Here is a 26897-nt window from a genome sequence, read left to right on the forward strand (position 1 = left end):
TGGTTTGGTTTTTTTTCTTAAGTCTACACACACACACACACACACACACACACGGAGGAAGTCAAATGACAATCTCTGCAAATCTGAGTTCACCACTGGTCTTGAGAAGCAGCCACAAAGGAGACCATTTTTTTTGTGCATGTCGGCCTTTGGTTCTCCAGAATGACTTTGGGACCCAGATGTCTTTATTGGGAGGGAAGAGAGAGGACCCCCTGCTAGCACTTCTGATCCAGGGAGGAGGACAGGCATTGGCATTTGTTCAGATGGACCTTCCACCCTTTGTCCTGGCTGGTCTGGTCATCCTCGACTTCCCAGGGCCATCTCAGTGTCCTATACTCAGCCTGCAGAGTGCTTTGAGACACCACTTTCTCAAGACCCTTCCCTTGCAGCTGTTGGTAATTGTCTTCAACGGCACATAATAATCTCCACCATGTAGCATGGGAGTGGTGTATCCCTAACTGAGGTACCTCGGGCAGTACATAGCCTTCATGCCTCTGCAGAATAGCCCACTCATCCTCCTGTGACAGCAGTGATGAAGGCTTTGGGGTCAGCTCCTGGCCCTGCCTTTTAACTCTGGAAGATGTTGGACAAGTTTCATCACCTTTCTAAGGTCCCGTTGCTTCCTTCATGTGCTAGATCAGCTTGATGATGACACCCACTTCCCAAGATTGTTGGCAGACATAAATATATAATTCACATAATGTATAATTCATATAAATATACATGCAAATGTAGAATTCACATAAAACTAAGATTATTCATAAGTAATGCATTTGGATTACCAGAGATTGAAACTTAGAACTTCATATTTCATACCCAAGGCTCCTCCTTTCAAAATTTCAGGAATTCTCAGATCAGGTTGTGAGCATTAACCCTGCCTGAGAGTGGGGGAGGAAGGCCGTGTGTCTTCCCTTGTGCCTGGCCCCCCAGCTCTCAATGCCAGCTGTAGCAGATGCTTCTAGAGTATCAGTGTCGATTAAATTTTAGCAGCTCAGGCTCAGCTTCAGTGCTGGACAGGTCTGCTTTCCAGGCATGGTTCTAAAGAGCAGGGGCTGTGGGCTTCTCTTCGTTATGAGCCATCAGAGAGGAAGATGATTTTTGTCCAGCCTGCCCCAACCATCTCAACGGGGGTACTTTTCCCAGTATCTACACCAAATACTGCCATTCCTCTGTGCCACAGCAGAGGCTGCGAGTGAAAGTAAAGGTGGTTTTCCCTCTTTTCTGCAATAGGAGGTCAATTGTCTTAGAAGTGGAGAGGTGGGCGCTGGAGTCAGAAAGCCCTGGAGAAACCAGGCTTCTCATTCCAGCTCTGCTGTATGTAGCCCATGGTCTTTGGCCAAATGCTCCAACCTCTCTGGGAATTCCTTATCTGCCAAAGGGGATGGTAATATCAGCCCCCATCATTCTCAAGTTGTACAACCCCACCCCTGCCCCATTTTAACAGTACTGAAATTGAGATCATCTTAAAACCTTTTGCGTGTTGAATTGTTGAAATAAAACAATTCAGGTCTCTCTTTGCTGTTGAATGAGAAAGACATGCAAAGGCCTGCCCCCTGGATGGGCACCCAGCTCACAGAAGCAGGTGTCACTGTTGTCATTCTTGGGATTGTTCTCATTACTCTTATTTGCATATTCTGGGTCTTCCTGAAGCTGAGACAACCTGTACTGAGTAGTCAGGTTATAATGAAAGAACGACAAGAAACAGCCAGCATGAAGGATAAAGCTCTCTGGATGTCACTATGAGGGGCCTGCTGAGTGATTCAGGCACGTAGCAAACCTTCGTTGACCAAATACTGCATGCATATTATAAGGCCTTCATGGTGGGCCTTCAGGGAGGACCAAGGAATGTGCCCGGTCAGAGAGCGCTTGTAGAGTACCTGTGGGCCCTGTGGACTGCCTTCAGAGTTAGCATTCCTCCTTCCAGGGTTACACACCATTTTCTGCTTCCCAGGGGCTCTGCCATCATTGACTGCTTACTCCTCGTGCTTCCCAGGATGATTCTGCTTCTCTCTCTGAGGCCAGTTACGTGTTCCTGTTTGTTGTCTTAAAGATGCTGTGACAGAGCTGAGCAAAGAATTCAAAGAAGCAGGGGAGCCCATTACGGACGACAGCACCAGCCTGCATAAATTTTCTTACAAACTTGAGTATCTCCTGCAAGTAAGTGACTCTTGTACTGCATTGATTACTGCTCTGTTCTCTTGTTTTCCTCTCGGTGATTCATCAGCATTCAGGATGTGGTTCAGACAGCTCCGAGGAGCCATTAGGCCCTCCTGCTTTAGACAGAAGGTCGGAGCAGTCCCCCATTGCTTGGAGCTTGAGCCTCCAAGTGTGAGCCTTTGGAGAATCAGAGCATTGCCCCTTAGGAAGGCTGTGCGCATCAAGAACATTCTTTAGAGATTTAGGTCATCCTAAGGCAGTTCACAGGTCACTGGATAGCGGGGATCTTAACTTTGGGGCAGCCACATATCCCTCTGAGAGTCTTGTAGCAACTGTGAGTGAGATCTCTCCCCAAACAGACACGCATATGCATGCACCCATTCTCCAGGAATGTGTGGACCCTCTGAAGATTATCCAGAAGCCCCAGTTTTAGAGCCTTGCTGCTCAAAGTGGAGTCTGCAGACCAGTAGCAAAAGCATCACCTGGGAGCAGGTGAAAAATGTATTCTCGGTGTCTATCGTGACCTGCTGAATCAGGATCTCTTGAGATCAGCCCAGGAAGTTTTTTTTTCAGCATGCGCACAGTGTAATGCTTATGTATGTTAGGTTCGAGAAGCACAGATCTACAGAATTCTACAGATGTGGAAGAATACAATCACAGGAGGCAGGGAGGAAACAGACTAAAATGTTAACAGAAGTTATCTTAGAGAGCAGGTATTAGGCATTAGCATTTTTTCCATCTTTCATTTTATCCACATTTTCTCACAGTGTATGTATCCGACTTCCATAACCAGAAAAAACACTATAAAATATTACATAGTAGAAAGACACACATTTATCCTTCTGAACACCTTCAGTTTGCAACGTCACATCCCAGCAAGGTCCAGCTAGAGAATGAGCACCTGCTGGAGACAATGCCCCAATGTGTTGAGAGACTCATCTTTCACACACCTTTCCGGTTACTTCTGTTTTACACTAGGAAATGATTTGTGGACTTTTTTTTGTTTTTAGTCAGCCCATTTTGGTTTTGGATTTGAAATGACTCATGGTTGGCATTAATTTGAATTTATTACATAGATATTAAACAAGTGTTGAAACTTGAGTTGAGTAGCCAGGGTAGGATGTCACAAACTCATTTTGCTAAGTTGAGACCAAGTTAACAGTCTTTGTGGTGCTCTCAAGACTTTTCTCTTGGTTGTCTCCATCCTGTGTGAACAGCCCCTTTGGTAATCTTCCACCCAGTTCAATGCACAGAGATCCTTTCAAGGGATAGTCTTTCCAGGGGCTGTTACTCCTGAATTCTACTAGCTGTGTGACCCCAAGCCAGCTATGTAATCCCTCCCAGCCTCAGTCCCCTCATCTGTAAATTAGGGGTTGAAACACCCACATTTGCCAGTCAGTAAAAATGGTGCCAATAAAGGGCCTTGTCCAGGACTGGGTAACTAGGAAGCTGTTGCTGTTATTGATCATTTAAATGGCAGGATGAACAGCTGCAAGTCTGGTCCTCTTCTCTCTGTCCCTTTCTCTCCGCAGTTCGATCAGAAGGAGAAGGCTACCCTTCTGGGCAATAGGAAGGACTACTGGGATTACTTCTGTGCCTGCCTGGCCAAGGTGAAAGGAGCCAATGATGGGATCCGATTTGTCAAGTCGATTCCTGAGGTAAGCAGAGCAGCCAAGGACCTCACACCTTCCTCTCACTGCCTTAAGCATCTCTTGCCCGGACCTCTGCTTCAGACAGCCCCATGAGGAGGTGGGGGTGGAAGGCTGATGAAGCCTCTCCCTTCCCCGCCTCCTTCCCTACTCCAGCCTAGTACCTCTGGCAGTGAAGAACCATGCACACTTAGGAGTGAGTAAACCCCTAGATTTGAGGTGGGAAGCCTAAAGGGGTTCTACATTTCATCTTTCTTCTCGGTATCTCATCAGTATATCTAGAGTCATTTTAAAGCCAGCAGCCATGCTCCTTGGCCGGCCTCCCACAGAGGCCACAGAGTCAGGTGCTCTGAGATCTCTTCCCAATCCCTACCAGCTGGAGCCAGATGGGTTTCTTCTTACAGAGAATGACAGCATTTGATGCACTGGCAGTAAGGGCCAAGCATTTTCCACCCTCTGACATCTGAGAAATTGAGGAAAGACCTTGGCTGTGAAGAGTTTGCTGCTTGGATTTCTTTAACGTCCAAGCAGCACCACAGTCTTACGAGATCTTGCCTGGTGGGATGGTTGGGTCCCTGGTATAAAGCATTTTGATGTGTCAGAAACCTGGAGAAGGAGCAGCCCGGGTGGCTCAGCAGTATAGCGCCGCCTTCAGCCCAGGGCATGGTCCTTGAGACCCGGGATCGAGTTCCACGTCGGGCTCCCTGCATGGAGCCTGCTTCTCCCTCTGCCTGTGTCTCTGCCTCTCTCTCTCTGTGTGTGTGTGTGTGTGTGTGTCTCATGAATAAATAAATAGAATCTTGAAAAAAAAAATAGAAGAAACCTGGAGAGGGATCTTATTGTCTCCTCTCCAAAAGCCTGGAAGAAGTTCTTGGTGTCACTGTGCTGTCTTCCACTCCTGAAAGCAACAAAGGCCTTTGACCTTATGGCTTCAGACAACTGAAGTCTGGAAATAAGTTTAACTTAGTCCTCATGGCCCAGGGTTACAAAATGCTTAAATCTACTTTTTGGGTAATGGGCAAACCTTTAGACAGTCCAAGGCCAGGGAAACTGACTTCTCAAAGCAGAAAGCATCCTCTGCTTGCACAGATATTGCTGGTTTCCCAGTGGATACATGGGCTCTGCTTTCCAAGGGCTCCAGTTGTCTCTTCCCTTTTGAAGGCTCTGCTCTCTGGGGCGCCCTTGGGTGGAATGGCTTAGAGTGGCATTGGGCCATAGAGCTGCTGGCTTAACTGTAATGATCAAGTGTTGTCCAGGCTGCCAAGCCAGAAAGCAAAAGTTAATGGATAAGAAACATTGCTGGGCCCCTCAGGCCCTCTTGGGGTGGGAGGCAACCTTTTGGGCTAAAATAGTCTAAAGCCATAATCAGCCACTTATAGAGGTTCAGAATAAGCTCAGCCAAAGCTGCGCGTCTTCCCCTCCAGATCCTCAACAGGGTCTGAACCAGGGTGCAGCTTGGCGTCGGGCTGTCGGCACAGTGGCCTGGCTGGAAGCAGAATCCACTCTCGTGCAGCCTGCAGACTTCCTGCCCTTTGCTGCCATTGGATAGCTTCCTGGAGTAGTGCAGATGAGTTTGGGCCAGATGCTAAACATTTAAGGAGTTAGGTCACGAACCTAGACCCATGATCTCAGAACATAAAAAATTAAAAAGCTGGGCAGTGTTTTCACTCACAGTACAAGAGAACTATTGTTTGTCTCCCTAAAGGATGTTTCAAGATACCTCTTAAAATAAATAGCTCCATTTATATATACATAAATAAAATCAAGTTGATTAATAGGGCTAATTAAAAATATAGCTTCAAATATTTGTCACTGAAAAAGTCTTAATGTTCAAAATGCTGTTACAGTGGCCATTTTGCTCATAAGGATATGCTCATCCCTTGGGAGCTCATGGACATGGGCTGTCTTGTGAGGTTCTTATTACATTCTGCAGGGCCTATTTGTGGATGTGTCCATCTGACCAACACACTTGGCTTCACAATGCCTTGCTCAGCTGTTCTGGGCTGCCCTGAGTTTTCTGGGTGTCATCACTGACTACCCCGTTTGCCCTCACTTATCAATGGAAAAACTTTTTGGATTTGGGGCTGTCATCACGATCCTCCCCTGGGCATCTGTCAGATGTCAGATCTCAGACATGCTACGGTGGTTTTTATAAAGCCAGTTTGTCAGGCTGCCACCCACCTTCACTTCTAGGTATCCTGACCATGCCCTGGACTCAGAAAGCACACACAGAGACGGCTTATAACCATTCTACGTCATGACATTTCACACCTTTTTATTTTTTAGAGCGACCTCCTGCTGTAGTATCATTTCCTTGAGTCAGCAGTAGGAAGACCTACAGCTCTGAGCTGAAAGGTGCTATATGCTGGGATGTTTACACCTTCACTAATAGGTCAATGCTTGAGGCTGTACCACACGTTTCCTGTCTCAGTCCAGTGCCATGATTGGTTTCTCGATAATACGGGGTGTTAGGACCATCTGTCCCCGGGGCCCCACTACCAACTTAAAACATTTCTAACCTTTGAAGGGCTGAGAAGAGTATGGGTCTTTAACTCATCTGACCCAGACTCTGAACCTGACAGAGCTGGTAGGTTGAGAGGTTTTGAATTCCTGCCCCCTGATCTTGACCCTCTGGGGCTGAAAAATTGAGAATGAATCCTGTTTGGCAAGCTGGTTGTGTGTGCCCCTAGCCAGCAGAGCCCTGCTTTGGCAGTCTCAGGGGGGTGTCTCTGGCCAGTACATCCCGCCTCCCTCCCAAGAAGCATCCAGAAATCTCTTTAGAAGCCATGTTTTGGCACAGTGGGGGTGAGGTTTCAATGGCAGGCCTGCACCTAGACCCTCCTGTGTTGTCCAGCTCAGACTTCCTGAAACAGAACCACCCCCATTTTTTCTCTACCCTGGTGTGACCAGGCCATCTAGCGACACCCTGCTCTCTCTCACCACCTAGGTACTATCTAACTAGGCACAGTGAGCTGGTATATCTTAAATCCAACCAGGAAAGGATGGACACATAACAGGTTTTATGAGAATACTGAGAAGGCCCTCATACATCATCCATCAGAACTTCTTAAAAGTCCCCCTGATTGCATCCCTGCCTTTTGGTTCCCTCACACCCCTCTCGCACAGGGGGTCCAGCCAAGCCCCTGGCCTCTTCCCCTGTGCCTCTTCTCCCAGCACCTCAGACACAAGCCCAGACATTAGCCAGACTGAGACCATCTCTTGCTCAAGCTCACTTCTGGTGTGAGGAGCCCTTCTTTTACCTGCCAAGTTTTACTCTAAATATTCCAAATTAAATCAGTTTCACATGTGACTCAAAATCCAGCGCTTCTGATGGAGCAGGGGAAGGAGGGTGACATTCCTGGAGCACCCACAGATGTGTCAGAGCCTCTTGTGAACAGATCTGCCCTGACCTGTTCACTAGAGTCTACAGACTATTCTCAAATGGCGGACTGCAAGAAGTCAGCCTGCTTTAGGCCTCACCCTGTGAGCCGACATGAGGCCAGGGCTATACTTGGAGTTAGGCCAACAGGTCTTTGCTCCAATATCATCTACTTTTTCTAGCTCCGAACATCTTTGGGAAAAGGAAGGGCATTCATTCGCTACTCCTTGATGCACCAGAGGTTGGCAGACACCTTACAGCAGTGCTTCATGAACACCAAGGTGACCAGGTAAATGCATGGCAATGCTGGAGTTTCCCCTGTGAACTCGGGTGCCCACATCAGTACCAGGGAGCACCCCACAGGGGAGCCCCATAGCAGTCCCTGGTGCACGTGGGGCGGTGGCACTGCATGTTCACAGGTAAAGAGATGAAGCTCAGAGGGGCCGAGTGCCTTTCTTGAGGCCCCACTGATGCTTGGTCACAAAGCAGGAGCTTGGATCCAGGTCTCTGAGATCTGCTGCCTACTGGTTTTCCCTAGCAGGTGGCATGCCCTTGATGCCAGCCCTCATGTGTGGATAGGCCCCCCCCGGCCACCTGGAGCCAATGGCTGCAGAGCCTTGGCCTCCTCAGCAGAATCAGCTGTGGGGTTTTTAACATCTCTAAGGCCAGGGCCTCACCTGAGACCCCGAGTCGATGCCTGTTGGGTGTGTCTGGGCTTGGTGGACATTGTGGCAGGCAGCCAGATTGGAGCCCAGGTCATCGGTGGGGTCAGCCTTTGTGGGGCTGGTGCTAATGTCTGGGCAGGGAAAGGGACCGAGCATGGAAACAGGGTGTCCCAAGAGGAGCTGCAGCTCAGGCCCCTATCAGCTGAACCTCTTTGGGTCCCCCAGCCCCCTTTTCCAGTGCTGCCTCCCCTCTCCCTAGAAGAGTCTTCCAGTTAAATAAAGAATCACTTGTGGAGTTAAAAAACAAAAAACAAACAAACAAAAAAAAAACTGTTTGGGGGAGAAAATACCGTGTTTCATTTTGTCACCTGTAAAATTGATTTGCATAAAGACCTATTCCTCTTACGTGTGACAGACTCTGGATTCTTGTGAGTTGAGAACTTTCACACATTTGATCTGAAGGTTATTTTATTCTAGATGTATAGTGAGAACTGTCACAAGCAGCTTGACTTCCAGCATGCCGCATTTCACAGGCCAGCCAAGTAGCTCTTTATACTTAGCAGTGTTACCTCGCTTAATTCTTGCTGCTTCATGTGGAGTGCAACAACTGGCACCTCGTAGTGCAGCTGTTTTGCTTCTTGGCTTTAAAATTGGTGTCTGAAAAAAAAAAATAAAATAAAATAAAATAAAATTGGTGTCTGGACAGAACTTAGCCACGAGCTCAGCATCCTGTATTGAATCCTCTAGAAAGAACAGAAGGGGTGCTGGCCCCTATAACTGCCCCTTTCCTGGCAAATAATTGAGACTTAAGTTTTCTTGTCTCCTTTTTGGGGACTAGATATGATGTAAACAAGAGATGAATGAGCATTTAGTTCATTTCAGTGATTTCCTTGAAGAAGAGCAAATTTATTTGAGAGTTGAGTGCTCTTCCAGTGAAAATCAAATTGGGGTGGGTGGGTGTGTGCTCACCTGCCTGTCTGTCTGAATTTTAACTCATTGGTAACCGGAGTTAGAATTTGATAAAGCAGAGCCATATCAAATTTACTCTTTCCGTATCTTTATTATGTTTGTCATCAATCCCTTTCCTGCAGTGACTGGTACTATGCGAGAAGCCCCTTCCTGAAACCAAAGCTGAGCTCCGACATTGTGGGCCAGCTCTATGAGTTGACCGAGGTTCAGTTTGACCTAGCATCGAGAGGCTATGACTTGGACGCCGCCTGGCCCACCTTTGCCAGGTATTTTGAGGAATTGCTTGGGGGAAAAGACGGGAAAGAAATGTTTGAAGTTCTGAAGGTTGAAGTTCAGTCACTCAGTAAATTACATAAAGCCTTGCAGCTCTTCTGCCTGCTAATTTTCTAGACACTGGTGAGTCCTGACCAACGATAACATCTGAAGTCTCCAACCCGAAACTCTCTAACTCTCCTAATCAGCCAGCTGGTATGAGTCAGTGGAGATGCATATGCAAAACCTGAGGTTTTTGAGTGTGTTAAGGGACTTAACTGGGTGGCCAGCCAGGGAGCTGGTGGGCTTTTTCCTGGTTGTGTTCTTGCAGGGTTACCATAGAGGCCTTGCAGGCAATAGAGAGGGAACTACAGCTCACCCACGGAAGGGTTGCTGGGAAAGCACGCTCACCTGCCACCAAGAGGGAAGTGAGAGGGGACAGGCTCAGACAATGGGGGACTTCCCACAGCCACCCAGCACAGCCAAGGTGCCAGACTCAAGTTTAACTCCAGTCCAGCATTTTTTTTTTTTTTTTGAGAGAGAGAGGGAGAGACGGGGAGAGGGCTTGCATATGCGCACGTGGGTACTGTGTACTTCCTAAAGTCAAGGACACCCTCTTATGTATAATCGCAGGGCAATTTTTAAGATCAGGAAATTAACATGGATACAATGCCACTGTCGTACAGCCCTATTCAGATTTTAAGAAGTATCCCAATAACGTCTTTTATAATCCAGGAGCCAGCCTAGGAACATATGCTGTAGTTAATGCCATGTCTTTCTGGTCTCCTTGAATTTGGAACAGTTTCTCATTCTTTGTCTTTCACAGTGTACATATTTTTTAAAAGCATTGGCCAGTTACTTTGTAAAATGTTCCTTCATGGGAGTTTGTCTAACATCTCCCCATTGTTATATTCAGGATAAACATTTCTGGGGGGAGTACCCAGATGTTGTGTCATCCTCAGCACATTATGTCCGGAGACACTTGATGTTGATTTGTTTCATTACCAGGGTTATTGACCATGACCATTAGGTTAAGGTGGCATTTGCCAGATTTCTATAAAGTTATTGTCTCTTGCTTTGTAATCAGTATGTTTCTTATGGGAAGACACGTTAAGATTAGGTTGTTACCTCATTTTTTCCTTATTATGTATGTATGTATTTTTGTGAGCTCTGTGCCCAATGTGAGGCTTGAATTCACAACCCCGAGATCAAGAGTTGCATGCTCTGCTAAATGAGCCAGCGAGGGCCCTTATGTATTTATTTCTTTACTTATTCATTATAGCAGAGTTGACTCATGGGTTCTTATTTTGGTCAGTGGGTTATAATCTGTCACTGTAATAATTTCTTTTGAGGCCTAAACTGTTCATATTTGGCCAGCAGAAGCCCCTTCAAGCTGGTTCTTTTGGGTTGGTGTTTTGTTTCGTTTTTGGCTGTTGTTATGTCTGATACCATTTGTTTAGGAAATAAAAGATTACAGATCCAAATAAGGCCCCACGCTACTCTCATGCTATTTAGTTCCCATCTAGAAGTAATCACAGCCTTATAGTTGACACCGCTCATTTCCAAATATTTTTGTGTTTTACTATGTGCGTATCCATAAATATGTCATAGATGTATAGTTTTGTTTTATGTATTTATAAGTTTGGCATATATTGAATCATAAGTAGCTATCCTTTTGTAACTTGCTTTTGTCTTTTCATGTTTTAGAGATTTTTACCCTTGTTTGTCCATGGATTTCTATAGCTGTAGAGTGTGGGTTGACCAGCCATAGCCCACAGGGCGAGGGAGGGAAGGGGTCACATGGCTTTGCCCATTCATTTACATTTGTCTCCAGCTGCTCTCATGCTGCCACTGTAGTATGAGTTGTTGTGACAGAGACCATAAGGCTGGCAAAAATAAGATGTGTCCTGTCTGGCCTTTCATCAAAAAAAGATTGCTGCCGCGTGGTGCGGGGCATTCCGTTGTACAACTAAACCCCATTTTATCTGCTTCCCTGTGGTGCACTACTTCCTTCGCTGCCACAGTGCTGTACTCAAGCACAGTGCCACCTTCACATATCAGACTGATGGCTACTTTTCCCTCACTAGCAGACAGACCGTGACAGGCACCAAAGGTTGAAGGAAAATTTAAACCCCAAATTGGGAAATAATATGTCCGCTCAGTTCTTCTTTGGCAGCAGGTGGAAAGGCCTTACATGTAAACTTGGCAGTGGAGCCCGTCAGCTGCAAACAGGTGTACAAGTACCCATTGGTTATGAGCCTTTTTATGCTCTCTCTGAGACGGCCATGCCCCCTGTCACCACCCAGGTGACCTGTGATAACCAAGCCCTTGGTGCGTGTGAATGTGGTTGTGTGTGTGTGTGTGTGTGTGTGTGTGTGTGTGTGTGTGTGTTTCCTGCTCTGAGACAGGTTTGTCTGTTCTGTGGCCCCGCAGGAGGACGCTGGCCACTGGCTCTTCTGCTTATCTGTGGAAAGCCCCCAGCCGAAGCTCCAGCATGAGCAGTTTGGTGAGCAGCTACCTGCAGGTAATGCCAGAAAGCCCCAGGACATCGCCACTACAGTGTCAACCAGGGTGTGCCCTTGCCTCTTGCAGCTCAGATGTTCTCAGACACCTTTTGTTCTAACTAGAGTCATATAAATCCTCTGTTATACCCATTTATTTCCTAGAGTCCAGGTGTTTATAATGCAATAGAATTTAAATCTTTTAAAAATTAAATTCCGTTTGAAGCTTTTCAAGTATTTTGAAGGAAGCAAGTTGTCACTTGGGTTAAAAGCAGTAGAGTCAAAAGCTGACTATCACCCACCAGTTGTGTGACCCTGGGCAGACCACTCACCCTCTCAGAACTTCGACTCTCTCATCCAGAAAATGGGGCTCATAAAAGTCATTCTAGCTCAGAAGGTGATGGTGCAGATTGAGTGAAGAAGCACTTGAGGGCTTGATATCAGCAAGTAAGTGCTCCATAAATGTTCATGGGTGGGGTTAATTTTCTTAATTGTGTTATAAACGTGAGTGTATCATAGCTGCATATAGTTTTATAGGAAAGAACAGTGCAGCTAATCAAGACAAAATAAAAATAAGACAACATAAAAACAAATAGAAGCATTAAGAGTGGAGGATAAATTGAGCTTGATCCCTTTTTTGTGGTCACACCGCAATAGGAATTGTAGGTGCGGTGCAGTGGTGAACAGTGGTTTAAATTTAACTTCATGAATCTAAGCACCAATGTCCATTATGCTCCCAAAGCTGTAGGAGGCTGGATGGGACATGCAGGTTCTGAGAGCCTGGGAGAGCTCATGTGTATGGCATCATGGTTCTGGGATGTGCTCTGACCTCCTTTGGCAGATGCTTCCAGCAAAGTGCTTCTAGCCTTTTAAGTAGCTCAGGAGACTAGTCTCAGGCCCTCTCCTTACTATATTCTGACTTCTCTCTGACTCTAAAGCTTCTCCCGGTGGCCATGCAGCTTCTATCCAAGAGCCACTTTGTGTTTTGTTTCTCCTCCCCAGACTCAGGAGATGGCCTCTGGGTTTGACGTGAGCAGCCCCTTAAACAACGAGGCACTGGAGGGCTTTGATGAGATGCGGCTGGAGCTGGATCAGCTGGAAGTACGGGAAAAGCAGCTGCAGGAGCAAATGCAACAGCTGGACAGAGAGAACCAGGAGCTGAGGGCGGCTGTTAGCCTGCAGGAAGAGAAGCTGCAGATGGAGAGGGAGCGGGGGCGCACCGCTGCTGAGGACAACGCCCGCCTCACTCACATGATGGCCGAGCTCCAGAAGCAGTGGGAGATCACCCAGGCGACCCAGAGCACCGTGAAGGAGCTCCAGAAGTGTCTGCAAGCCCTGGAGCTGGGGGCAGCAGAGAAGGAGGAGGATTACCACTCGGCCCTGCGGCGGCTGGAGTCCATGCTGCAGCCTCTAGCGCAGGAGCTTGAGGCCACACGGGACTCGCTGGGCGGGAGGAGCCAGCATTCAGCTAATGTCCCCAAGCAGCCAGGCATGGCTGAGCAGAAGGCAGATATGGCACTGGACACACAGGGGCAGCAAGAGCTCCTCCCCAAGGACTCGGCCCTGGCAGTCCAGGAGCTGCAGGAGAAGCTTGGAGCCCTGGAAAGAGAGAGCACTGAGGTCCAGGAGCTCAACAGGCAGCAGAGTGCCCAGCTGGAGCAGCTGGCCAAGCAGCTGCAGCTGAAGGAGGAGGCCCGAGCCAGCCTGGAGCACCTGCTGAAAGAAATGGCCCCGCTCCGGGAGGAGCTGTCTGGGAAGGGGCAGGAGGCAGCCCAGCTCCAGCGACAGCTGCAGGATTCTCTCGCCCACTTGAGTTCCCTGGAGAAGGAGCTGGCAGAGGTAAGGCAGGAGGAGCGGCAGTGGCGGGAGGAGAAGGAGCTGCTGGAGCAGGAGGCCAGGTCCCTGGCACGGCAGCTCCAGCTCCAAGAGACCCAGCTGGCACAGCTGAGCCAGCATGTGAGTGACCTAGAGGAGCAGAGGAAGCAGCTCATCCGTGACAAAGACCACCTCAGCCAGAAGGTGGGGATGCTGGAGCAGCTTGCCGGGCAGCCAGGCACAGGTCTGCCCCCGGCTGGTGAGAAGTTTGAGGCCCCGGGCCTCCCAGATCCCACCCCACAGCCAGAGGAGGAGCCGAGAAGCCCACAGGAGGGACAGACAGGTGATACCCAGATGCGAGGCAGTGGTCGGGAGAAGGAGCTCCAGCAGGCCAACAAGGAGCTGGAGAAGGAGCTGCAGAATGTGCGTGAGACCAACAGGCTGCTTGAGGGCAAGCTGCAGGCCCTGCAGGCTGATTACCAGGCCCTGCAGCAGCGGGAGACAGCCATCCGGGGCTCCCTGGCCTCCCTGGAGTCCGAGCAGGCCAACATCCGGCACATGGGTGACCAGATGGAGGCAAGCCTCCTGGCTGTGAGGAAGGCCAAGGAGACCATGAGGGCCCACGTGGCAGAGAAGCAGGCCGCCCTGCAAAGCAAGGAGGCTGAGTGCTTGCAGCTGCAGGAGGAGGTGGAGAGGTGCCGGCAGCTAGCAGAGGCCCGGGAGAGGGAGCTCAGAGCTCTTGAGAGCCAGTGCCACCAGCAGACTCAGCTGATTGAAAGCCTCACGACAGAGAAAGGCCCACAGGGGCTCGGCCCACCCAAAGACAGTGCACCCCAGGAGCCAGCAGCCCAGCTGGCCCTGTGTCAGGCCCCAGCAGAGACCCAGCAGGGGGAGGCTGGGTACCTGCAGGCTGGGGTGATGGACCTTCAGGCTAAGCTCCAGGCAGCCCTGAATGACCAGGAGAGGGTTCAGAGCCAGTTGAGCATGGCTGAGGCCGCTCTGAGGGAGCACAGGGCCCTCGTGCAGCAGCTGAAGGAGCAGAACGAAGTCCTCAGGAGAGCCCATGGTCCAGAGCCCCTGCAGTGCTTGGAGTGTGAAGGGGCACCGCGGGAGGAGAGGGATGAGGAGGAGCAGTCCCAGGCAGAACACGGCACCCTGGAGGCTCAGCTAGAACATGCCGAGCCGCAGGAACAGCTGTCCAGGGCCAGCACGGGTGTGGACGAGCCAGGCGTCCGTATCTGCTCTCAGCTTGTGGAAAAACAGACAGAGGTGGCCCTGGCCCGTGCCGTCCAGGAGCTCCATGACACCAAAGAGGTGGCTTCGAGGGAGCGAGAGGGCCTGGAACAGCAAGTGGCAGGACTGCAGCGAGAGAGGGACAGCTTGCAGGAGAGGCTGAAGGTGGCGGAGGAGGTGGCCCGCTCCCTGCCCAGCCTCCAGGCCCAGCTGGCTCAGGCCGAGCAGCAGGCCCAGAGCCTCCAGGAGACCGCGCACGAGGAGTTCAATGCTCTCAAGTTCCAGCTGAGCACCGAGATCATGGACCACCAGAGCAGACTGAAGGTAGTCCTTGCCTTGACCCCCTCGGGCTGCGGGGATCCCCTGTGGTAGGGCCCAATGGGTCCAGAGAGGATAGGATGTGCCCTCAGCCACGTGGCATGTGAGAACCTAAGAATGTACAGCACCCTTCCCCCTACAGGGACACATTAGGGGCTCATGTCAGGAGCAATGCCATACTCAGAAGTCTAAACTCAGGGTGGTTGCAGACAGGTTTCGCTCATACAGAGTGGCTTTTTTTTTGTTTTGTTTTAAAGATTTTTATCTATTCATTCATGAGAGACAGAGAGAGAGAGACAGACAGAGACAGAGGTAGAAGCAGGCTCCCTACAGGGAGCCTGATGTGGGACTCAATCACGGGTCCCCAGGATCACACCTTGGGCCAAAGGTCCCCAGGATCACACCTTGGGCCAAAGGCAGGCGTTAAACTGCTGAGCCACCCAGGATCCCCAAGAGTGGCTTTTTAAAATCAGTAGCCAGCACCTTAAAGAGCAAGATGTTTACAAATTCATTTTGGGGGCTTCCTTTGAAACCTCAGGAGATCGTAAAGACTATACCCTCATTCCCACCCTACAGAAGTCACCAGGAGCTGGGCAGTGGCTGCCCCCTTTAAAGGAGGCACGGGTCACCTGGTTCTTTCATGTACATGCCCAGCCCCTCTAGGCCTGTGGGTTTGAGGCTCTGGCCCTGGCTTGTAGAACCTACTGCAGATACCAACAGCTCCTGCCTACAAGTCCCATCTGTAGGTTTTCTATCCCTTCAGGTGCCATCCTGAGGGCAGGCACTGTTGCGGAAAGTGGCCTGGTGTGTTTTTGCAAAGCTCTTGAGGTAGACGGGCTTATGAGAACAGTGGGTACCATGTGCCTTTGGTACCTGCCGCACAAAGGAAAAGGGTTAAGGGTGGCTAAGGCGGAGAACACAAGCAGGATGGCCATGGGGCTTTGGTTTCTAGAGCTTATCACTTGCCCACTTGCACTGTAGTCTGTGTGCACTCACAGACACCATTACTGCATTTCTGCAGAGGAGGCTCCTGCACTGTGGCCCCCATCCTGTGCTACTCCACATGGCTTATAGGGCACTTGTCTCCTTGCAGAGATTAAATCCTAGGTTTGGGGACCAAACTAAGTTTCTTAGTAAACTTGAAAAGATGTCACCAGTGAAGCCCAAAGCTCATTGAATTTGGTGAAAAAGAGAGGGGTAGCTTGTTTTTACCCATATGGGGGGAATGGGGCTGGTGGGGGGGTCTCAACGCAACAACCCTACTTTCATGAGCCCTCTCTCATCATCTCCAGACTGCAAATGAAGAGTGCAGGAGCCTCCGGGACCAGCTGGAGGAGCGAGGCCGGCAGCTGCAGGCCTCTGAGGAGGCGGTGGAGGAGTTGAAGGTAGGCCCCAGGGAGTGTGCTGGTCTGCAGCCAGCCCCACCTGGCTAGAGGGGACTGGCATGTCCACCTCTGCCCAGTCATCCCCACCCCTGGTGCACAGGCCTATCAGGGAGAAGGGTCTGCTTTGGTTTTCACTGGACCCTTTAGGAGGGCTGCGTGCAAGACTCCTAATTCCCAAGCCAAAGCTCCTATCCAATCACCTCTGTGGGCATCCTGAGTGTACACATCTCAGCCCCTTCTGTTTCCTGGACACCCGGCTGGAGCCGCCAGATATGTTTCTCAGCCAGCTGTGTGGAAAGGAAACTGAGTTGTCCTTCTTAGCTGCTTCTGTAGGCATCCCTGAGTTGGTGGTCCAGAACCGAGGGGGTGCAAGGTGGGTGCTGCAATCACCATCTCCAGGGAACCCCACTCCCTGCCACCTGACCTCCACCCCTGCCCCAAGATTCTGATCCCCTCTGCCCCTTCAACCTCCACAGCCAGTTGCAATTAATACTTGAGCAATAGGATTACAGACAGGAGTGGCATCACATTCCACAAATACAGAACAAAGGTTCTCAGGCTCTTGAACTTAAAACAAAACCCCCTCCAGCGAGAAGTGACCTAGCCGGGTAGGGCAACCAGTCATTTTATGGCCTGCGGCACGGGCTCTCATCGCCTGAGTGTGTTCTCCCTGCTGTCCTGTGCCAGGCTGCCCAGGCCGATCTGGGAGAGCAGCTGAGCAGCACCAGCAAGCGCCTTTCCGAGTGCCAGGCTGCCATGCAGAAGAAGGATGAGGAGGGGGCCGCCCTGCGTGAGAGTTTGGACAGGTTAGTGATGTGATCTGCCCAAACGGTGGGCAGCCGAGGTTTCGGGGAAGGGGGTGTTTGGTGCAGTCATTTAAAAACTCAGCCACCATTGCAGATTACAGTCCTTTTGCAAGAAAAGCTACGGACTTGGAAGGCACTTTGCCAGAAGCATGCCACAGGCGGGGGAGGTGCATTGCCTTTCAGCCCCCTGCGGGCAGCTGCTCAGCCTTTCTTTTTTTTTTTTTTTTTTTTTTTTAATAAATTTATTTTTTACTGGTGTTCAATTTACCAACATACAGAATAACACCCAGTACTCATCCTGTCAAGTGCCCCCCTCAGTGCCCGTCACCCATTCACCCCCACCCCCCGCCCTCCTCCCCTTCCACCACCCCTAGTTCATTTCAAATACCCACCATTTGCTTCAACGTGGATGGAACTGGAGGGTATTATGCTGAGTGAAGTAAGTCAATCGGAGAAGGACAAATATTATATGTGCTCAGCCTTTCTTGATGCTGGTTTCCTATGTCTGGCAGGGCATGTTTCTGCTTTAGAAGAGCTGACATGAAATAGAAGTTGGAATATAATACTGCTAATGATAACAGCAAACACTTAAATAATGCCCCAAATGAGCCAGGCACTGTTTTAAACACTTCACATCTATTTGTCCCTTTTATCCTCCTGACTGTCCTTTGAGGATGGAGTTATTACCTGTCCCCATTTTATAGACAAGGAAAGTGAACCTCAGAGGAGCTAAGCCGTGTTCCCAGTGTCAGCACACAGGTGATGGCGGGAGGAGTGTGACCCCAGCCACTTGGCTCCAGAGTCTGTTTCCTCAACAGTAACCCTCAGAAGTACACGGACAGATAGTTCTGTGTCTGGTCTCCTGTCAGGTCCTGGGGTTTGTGTGTGTTTCCCTGCTGTGAGTTGTGACTCGCGCTCTCCCTGGTTTCCTTTGTGAAATGAGAAGCCGCAGGCCTGGGAATGATGGGGTCTCCCAGGTGCATGCCAAGGGTGAGCAAGTGTGTCCAGCACCAGGCCAGCTTGTCTTCCTGCAGACTCTGCTGCTGTGTCTGTGAAAAAAGAGCACATCGTGCCATCACCCTTCATCATGATTGTCCCAACTTTGGAGTATGTGCAGCCCGAAGACTTCCTGAAACCCCTTGTCTTCAGGCTGGAGGGCCACCTGGAGTTATGAGCATGAGCTCACCATTTGGTGCTGAGGTCAAGACAGTCCTGCCAGGGATATTGGAACCCAGTTACCTGTGCCCCCTGGCAAAGATTGGCACACTAAATTGTCCCAGGCCTTTACCTTTTCTGCCCATCCCTTATTGCCTCCTACCACCTGGCTTCTAGGGTGGGCCTAGGCTCAGCGGGAGATCCAGAGCATGTTGGGTATTCGGCAACCCAGATGAACATTTCTTCTCATCTGACTTCCAGAGTTCAAACACCATAGGGCTCTGGCTGCCCAGGTCATATTCATGTGACAATGTAAATAGCAAGAACGTCCTAAGTTGGTGGCATTTTTTTAAAAAAAATACTACAGCAGAACTTATTTGTAAGATCTCAGAGCAATTGTTTGAGCTGCTCAGTGTTGCATAATCTGTTGCCCTGGATTGGATTTTACTTTATTTATTGTGTGTGTGTGTGCGTGCATGCACATGCCTGTGTACACCCATAAGATCATTTAGGTGGACAATGTCTAGTAAACTACCTTCCAACAGATGTAGACTGGATGTGGGAAGGCTGGATTGGAGCAAATTAATTAGTCTCTGCAGACCCCTCTGTTTGTAATGGAGTTTTTATGAATGCCTTGCTGGACCTTGGGGTTTGTAGAGCATCCTTGGAACACAACTGTCCTTGGGGACAGGCGAGCAGCAAGGGGAGCAGGCAAAGGCAGGACCATGCTTTGGCCAGCCCCTCGGCCGTAAACTCAGATGAGGGAACAGAGCTCCTTACGCCTCTGGGCTGTCAGGTCAGTGGCTGGCAGTGCACGTTGAGTGCCTGCTGCATTCCAAGGACCTAGACCTATGCTTTCTGTCCCGACTCTGTTTTCCTCTGGCAAACCCCTGTCGCCAGGCCATGCATTGCACCCTTGGGCTCCTCCCCTAACCTCAGCCCCTGTCCCAAAACCAGTGGTGCAGAGTTCAACTCACCTGGGGTGCTCCTAGCAGCCTGAGGTCACCTGTTCTCCCAGAACACCTATTGTATTTGGTGTAGGGGGCAGTGTGTGAAGAGTTTGGGTGCATGAGGGGTGTTTTGAAGGCCAGGGGAATGAGCAACCTGTAAGTTGGTAGTGCTGAGGGGCGCTACCACTGGGAGTGGGGGGTAGGGAAAGGCTCAGATGGCAGCAGACCCTTCGTTAGCCCAGAGGCATGGGAGAAGCTGGAAGTAAACTTCTCACCTCTCCACCAGGACCCAGAAGGAACTTGAAAAAGCCACAACAAAAATCCAGGAGTATTACAACAAACTCTGCCAGGAGGTGACAAACCGGGAGAAGAATGACCAGAAGATGCTCGCGGACCTGGATGATCTGAACAGAACCAAGCAGTACCTGGAAGAACGTCTGATTGAACTGCTCAGGTGAGAGTTGGGACCCTCCCAACCCTCCCCACCTCCCGGGCTGGGGTTTCTCTTTAAAGAAAGCAGCTGGTCTTGAAAGGCCTCTCAAGAGCAAGTGTCTGCTTGTGTTCTGTTGTTGTGCACACTCCCCTATCCCCTCCCAGGCCCTGGGCAGCCTGGCACCAGTGGCTTTCATAGCTCCTACCAGTGCTCAACTGGGCTTGTGTTTTTGTACTGCTGTGTCACTGTTGTCAAAACCTGTGTGCTTAGCCACAGGTATGACAGTAAGTGATGTCTCGTATCTTCAGGAATCTCTCTGTTCCCTTATCCCTCTTTCATGAGTTCTTTTCCCTTCCTCCATCCCGCTTTCCCCATTAACAGGCCTCCCAAACTCCAGTGCCTGCAGGTAGCAAACCACCAATGCAAGTGTGTGAGTGGGGCCAGGAGGGCGCTCAGGAACTCGCAGGCATGCGCGCTCCGCTCCTGCCACTGGCTGCCACACAGGCAAAGGGCCCAACTTGCCAGGTTACCTCACCTCTGAAGAGAAGGTGGAAATCTACATTTTTATGTGAAATCGGCTTGCCTTTTCAGTGTTAGCAAGTTTTTTTAACTTTTTCTTATGGAAATTTTGAAATACACAAAAATAGGCTAGCATGGGGCACCCTGTGTACCTGCCACCCTCGTCAGTGACATTCACTTTGAAGCCAGTCTTGTCTCTTCCAGAGTCCCATCTCCCTCACCTCCCCAGATTATTTTCAAGCAAATTCCAGTGATTATCATTTCATCGACCAGTATTTCAGTATGTACCTCCCTAGGACAAGGACTCTCCATTTTGCACCACCACGGGATCATCATCATGCTTAAAAATTTACTTATTAAAAAAAAATTACTTATAGTTCATGATATCATCAAGCATCTGGTCGTTTCGGATTTTTCCATTTGCCTTATAATTTTTCTAATGAGGATCTAGATTAGATCCATACATTGTACAATGATATGTTAGATCTCTATTACTTAGTCTGCAATTTGACCATGATCTCTCTAATGTGTTTTTTTTCTTTGCAATTTACTTTTAAGGATGCTAGGTCATGCAGCTGGTGGAGTTTCCCACAGCCTGGGTTTTGTTGATTGCATCCCCAACGTGCCATTTAATGTGTTCTTCCAAACTTTGTATTTCCTATAAATTGTTAGTTAAAACCAGACCAGTGGTTCTACACTGTAACCGTACATGAGAATCATGATACCTGTGTCCAGACCCTACCTGGACCAACCCATTTAGAATTTCTGGGACTGGGGTCCAGGCATCAGTGAGCCAGAGTTGAAAACCACTGCTCTACTAAAGGCTTACTCAGACCCAGTTTCAAAATTTTCTCAAGAATGCTTCATAGAATTGGTTTATAGTTTGGGTCTTTTCTTTCCTTCAAGAGCCACATAGGATCTGATTTGCCCATTCTTTGTAATATTAGCGGCCATGGATGAGCAGTGCCTAAAGCTACTAATTCATTTGGGGTTGCAAAATGATAGTACTTGGAAGAGTAAAACCTCTGCCCATGTTTCATCAATTTGCAGACTTGGAATTCAGGACTTTTATGACCTCTGAACTCAGACCTCTTCCTGAGGTGTGTGATGGAAAAGTCCTGGTCCTCACAGCTCCCACATTCCAGGGTGTGAGTGCCTGGCCTTCTGGGGACAGAAGAGATGGACTGTGGACCAGCTGGTAGGACAGTGCTGGTCCAGGGCATGAGACATCCTGCTTCCTGACAACTTTGAGCATCCTTGAAGGGCCATCAATTCCTGGCTTTTGAAAATTTATTTACTTGAGAAAAAGAAATAACAGGGAGGAGGGGCAGAGGGGGAGGGAGAAGAGAGAAAGAATTCTAAGCAGACACAGCACTGAACACAGAGCCCAACATGGGGCTCGATCTCACAACCCTGGGATCATGACCTGAGCCGAAGCCAAGAGTTGGATGCTCAACCCACTGAGCACCCCAGGCACCCCTGTCCTGGCTTTTGTCTTTAAATGAAGAGTTTTATGGATTTGGAGTCCCTGATTCCTACTGGTGTCAATTTCTCTCAGGATCTTAGTGGCTCTGGTGTTGGTCTTCGGGACTGAGGTGTGGCCAGGGCTCCATCTAGGAAGGAATGAAACCTTCCCAAGTCAAAAGACATAAGCCTCGAAAATGACCATGGGCAGCAATACAGAAGCCTCTGTGCCCGTCCGCGCTGGTGCATCAGGTGTGTTCTGACACTGCCTGGCCTTTCTGAGAAGCCTTCGTCCTCCTTCAGTCTTGCTTCCTGGAGTGCATCCTGTCTCTCTGAGGAGAAAGGGAAACTGATGTCCCACCAGACTTTCAGGCAGGATGTCTTTGGTCTTCTCCAATGATCACTTGTTACTTAAATCGTTAAACGTAAAGGTTCCTGAACACTTGTAAGATTTGTGTGGGCAATACATTTGTGGTCATTGGGCTCTCAGCACGCAGGCTGTCATGTCATTGTGACAGCCTGTTACAGCTTAAATTCCAGGTGACCATGTGCACTGTCATTTGGACATCGGAGTGGTGTTGTGACCCTTGTGGGTGTATGTACCTCATGGGCCTCCTCTGCCTTCACCCGCATGCCATCAGCTGAGTCTGGGACTGACTTGGGGGGCAGATGAGTAAAGCAAATTTTCTGCCCATGTCTTCGGAAATTTGGAATCCGGCTTTGGAAATGAATCAGGGATGATCCTATTGTTTTCCTGGAATCTTCTCTTTTTCTAATTGGTTTTGTCTCAGGGACAAGGATGCTCTCTGGCAGAAGTCAGATGCCCTGGAATTCCAACAGAAGCTCAGTGCTGAGGAGAAGTGGCTCGGGGACACAGAGGCGAGCCACTGTCACGACTGCAAGCGAGAGTTCAGCTGGATGGTGCGGCGGCACCACTGCAGGTTAGCGGGTGGGACCCAGCACCAGAGCAGAGGCTCTGAAGCAGGCATTGCTGGCAGGCACGGGCCCCGCACTGTCTGTCTGAGAAGAGCACATTGCCATGTCTTAAGGAAACCAGGCGAGACGGTTTTATTAGGCAGGGTCCCGGCAGGACTTGGGGATCCCTGAAGAGGAAGAGAGTTTGATACAGGGTTTGATACAGGGGTATGCGCAGAGTCAAGGGGACCCACTGGGCTGTGAAGTACCCAGAGACCAGCAACCTTTGGCTTCCTTTAGCCCACAGGGACCGGAGGGCAAGTGGCATTACTGGAGCCCAGGGAGAGCAGCAGCTGAGGCTTGGCTGGGGGTGAACACAGACAGCAGAGACCCTACTAGGGCCCAAAGAAGGATGGGCAAAAATAAATCTCAGCTGGGGCCAAGGCATATGGAATATCATCAGCACAGGCCCATGTAGGTCTGTGGTCCATTAGAGCCTTAGCCCCTGAGGCATGGAATGTACCCCTGTGTTGCTGTGGCAGAGAAAGTGGGCTCAGCCACATACTTTATTCCCCTGCCTCCCAGAACCTTAGGAAATAAAACATTTTCTTCCACTGGCCTTATCAAGATGGCTCTATTGTAATCTTATCAGATTGGCAATAAGGCCTCACTCCTAAGTGGGGGTAGAGCCAGGTCTAGTAAGAGCTGTGTGGCATCTAGAGTCCGGTGCAGGTGTGGAGCAGATCACAGGACCTGAGGTGCATTGTCCTCATGACCCATGCTCATTTCACCCCAGGATCTGTGGCCGCGTCTTCTGTTACTACTGTTGCAACAACTACATACTGACCAAGCACAGTGGCAAGAAGGAGCGCTGCTGCCGAGCCTGCTTCCAGAAGTTCAGTGACGGCCCTGGCTCCCCTGATAGCGCCAGCTCGGGCACCAGCCAGGGGGAGCCCAGCCCTGCACTGTCACCAGCCCATGCTGGATCCCAGGCTGCCAGAGGCCAAGGTCAGGCTCCTGCCCTCTGTGTTCTTAGGTGCCACCCCCACCCCCACCACTACCCCAGTGTGGATAGTTAGTTGTAATGGGCTTAATTCAGGGTTTTCCAAACTTAGGCATTAAAGAGGTCTTAAAAATGTTTGTACTTATTTGAGACTTTCTTTTTTACGTAATTAAGTTTGAAAGAGAATTGAAAAAGGAATAACTTTCTCTTGATATGATTCAATATTATGTATTTAATGCAAGGTCTGTGTACCTCTTAACTCACAGGCTACCAGTGAAATGTACCCCACACCTTGTCTCCAGAGCCTCAGCCCTGATATACCCAACCCTACTACCAGAGTAACCAAAGACCAAGAGTTGTGTGTGTAAATGATCACATCCTTCACCTTCTACCACTAGCTCATGCTGTCTCTCAGTGACCATGGAGGATGTATTCTCCTTCATGTCCTTTCACTCTGCTCAGTAAGAGGAAGTGGGATCTGGTTCCTGCTGCACCTGCTCTGAGCAAAGTCCTGCAAAGCAGGCCAGACTGTCCTCTCATGGACTAGACTTGAATGTAGAATACCAAGGAGGCAAAGCCAAGATGGCAGGAGCAGGAGCAAGTCTTGTCTTTGCTCAGCCACCTCCTGTAGCTGGTCCCTATGGACTCCTGCTTGGCCTCTGCTTGGATGCAGATCAGCCATCCTTCAGAAATACTCTTAGTTTGTCTTTTGTTTAACTGGATCATCAAGGAGGTTGACTGGCCCCATTATTAATATTTGGTATGAAGAACTGCTCAGGGATGGTGGAATGTACAGCATTCCTGTATCTTCTTCAAACCTATTTTTAATTCTTTTTTTTTTTTTTTTTAGGTTTTGAGAGTTCTTTATACATTCTGGATAGAAGTTATTTTTCACATATGTGTTTTATAAATACCTTTTTCCCAACCAAAAAGCTCTTTTTACTTTCTTTCAAAGAGCAGAACTGTTCTTCAGAATGCAAAAGGTTGTCATTTTGATGAAGTACATTCCATTTTTTTCATCCATAAGGGTATGGATCAACTTTTTTCTTTTGGTATCCTATCTAGCTTTACTTAGCCCAAAGACCCAAAAATCTTCTCCTGTTTTCTTCTAGAAATTTCATAGTTTTAGGTCCGTGATCCATTTTCAGTTAAATTTTTATATATGCTACAAGCTTTGCATAGAGATTCACTTTTTTGCATATGGTTGTCCCAGTTCTAATACCATTGGTTGAAAAATCTGTTCTTGTCTCATAGAACTGCCTTTGCACCTTTGTCAAAAATCAATTGCCTTTACGTATGTGGGTCTGTATCTGAACTTTCTGTCTTATTCCATTAAATCAATGTGCCTTTTCTCTCATAAATACCACACCATTGAGATGATCACCATGGTTTTCTAATGAGTCTTTAAATCAGGTAGAGCAGGTCATCTAATTTTGTTCTTTATCAAAGTGTTGGCTATTCTAGGTTTTTTGCTTATCCATATAAATTTTTAGAATTGTCAATTTCTGTAAGAAATCCTGGTGAAATTTTGATTGGGATCACACTGAGTCTCTAGATCAAGTTGGGGAGAATTGACATGGTAACAAAATTGCATCTTCTGATCCATGAGCATGGTATAGCTCTCCATTTAAGTCTTCTTTGATTTCTCTCCTAATGTTCATTGTCCCTTCCTTTCTTGTCCTCCTTCCTCCCCTCTGCCAGCCTCAGAAGGCAGATTCAGAATTGTGACTGGATCTATAGAAAGAAAGCAGTCCCTGGTCCCCTTTGTCAGCCTGTGTCCCAAACCCTCCATTATGTAGAGCTCAGACAAGAGGAAGGATGCTTCTCCTAAAGCATGGCCTGTCCAAGTAGCCCTGCGGTGGGGCCAGCTGGGAATTGTAGCTTGTATGAACTGTTCTTGCTAACTCGTCCAGGAACCTAACCACCTGCCCTGACTCACTGGCAGCAAAGACAGAGCGTGGCACTGTGCCAGAGTACTGAAGTCACTTGTTTTGATTTCTGACATTTCCTGTCTCCTTGTCTGTCTATATTTCTTTCTGTCTTTCCTTCTCTCTGCCTTTCTTTCGCCTCACGCCTACCATCACATTTTCCAGGATATAGGCAGGAGAGTATTTGCAGGTTGGTAACTGACGCAGTAGTGTCCATACAACCTCCTTTCTACTGAGTGGCCTGCAAAGTCAGGCACAAGGCCCCTGGCTGGAAGCCCAGTGGTTGCTACCACCTTGAACAGAGGGAGGTTCTTGTCTACCCCCAGTGGATGGAGGTAAAAATGTAGGTCCTATAGAATCTTGCATTCAAAGAAGTGTGAATGAGTCGTGTCTGTGCCTTAGGGAGCAAGGAGACAGTGGCATAGAAGTGTGTTTACTTTTTTGTTAGGTTCTTACCTTATAAGGTTTTAACAGGGGTTTTTTTTTTTTTTTTTTTTTTCTTTTCTTCTAAATAAGAGGTCTTGGAGAATATGTAAGAGGTTAGAATTTCTTTAGGGCCCAACTGGGAAGCTTAAGATAAATTATGTAGGTTGTGTGTGCAGTTCCACCTATCGTCCCTGCTGCTTTCTGGAATGCCCCAGCAGCCAGTTCTCTCACACCCAGACAGCATAGCTGTGGGTCGAGTGGGCCCTGAGGGCATGTCCTGGTGGCTCCTCCCACACAGCTACAGCCCCTCACTTCCCAGCATGCTTCCCCACTGTGCATCACTATATGTGTCTCTTCTCTCCCCTTCTGCCTCTACGGCCCAGGTGTAGACACAGACTACAGGCCGCCCGACGATGCTGTGTTTGACATCATCACAGATGAGGAGTTGTGCCAGATCCAGGAGTCTGGCTCCTCCTTGCCTGAGACACCCACTGAAACCGACTCCATCGACCCAAACCTGCCCGAACAGTGAGTAGACCTCGCCTTTATTTCCTGCATGCTCACTGAGTGCTGGGCCCGTATGCCTGCTGATTTAAAGGACCAGGAAAGTGAGACCTTGGAAGCAGGATCGGCCGTTTGTGCTTAAGGGAAAGTGCCTCAGAACAGTGCTCAGGGTGATTCTGGAGACCAGAAGGCCAAGATCAGGGTGTCGGCAGGGCGCCTCTCTCCTTGGCTCTTGGACAGCCACCTGCTAGCTGCCTCTTTACACCACTGCCCTGCTGTGCGTGTGCCACAGCCACTCACTCGCCATCTCATCTGCTTTCCAACAAGGTTTGTGAGGAGAGGTTTGCAAAGGCCAATTTTTAAGTACATGAAATAACCACACAAAGTGCCACTACATTGGAACATCGAGAGTTTGTGCCCGGAAACCCGTAGGGAAAGGCCAAGCCTGCCCCTCTGCCCCCCACAGCAGCC

At 49.2% G+C, this 26897-nt stretch overlaps 1 protein-coding gene across 5 annotated transcripts in view; it reads left to right on the top strand.

Moving 5' to 3' along the window:
* The window catches only part of FYCO1 (FYVE and coiled-coil domain autophagy adaptor 1), a 73690-nt gene that overhangs the window by 12424 nt on the left and 34369 nt on the right, over positions 1-26897 (top strand). For all 5 annotated transcript variants that reach the window (XM_072786516.1, XM_072786520.1, XM_072786517.1 and 2 more), the window contains exons 3-14: positions 2051-2157; positions 3690-3815; positions 7368-7474; positions 8942-9085; positions 11505-11595; positions 12575-14944; positions 16231-16323; positions 17011-17129; positions 19521-19688; positions 22442-22591; positions 23362-23573; positions 26306-26450. In XM_072786516.1, coding sequence (XP_072642617.1) covers positions 2051-2157; positions 3690-3815; positions 7368-7474; positions 8942-9085; positions 11505-11595; positions 12575-14944; positions 16231-16323; positions 17011-17129; positions 19521-19688; positions 22442-22591; positions 23362-23573; positions 26306-26450 — 3832 coding nt within the window. The remainder of the gene's footprint in view (positions 1-2050; positions 2158-3689; positions 3816-7367; positions 7475-8941; positions 9086-11504; positions 11596-12574; positions 14945-16230; positions 16324-17010; positions 17130-19520; positions 19689-22441; positions 22592-23361; positions 23574-26305; positions 26451-26897) is intronic.

The sequence above is a fragment of the Canis lupus genome, chromosome 19, assembly GCF_048164855.1.
Source record: "Canis lupus baileyi chromosome 19, mCanLup2.hap1, whole genome shotgun sequence".
Lineage (NCBI taxonomy): Eukaryota > Metazoa > Chordata > Mammalia > Carnivora > Canidae > Canis > Canis lupus.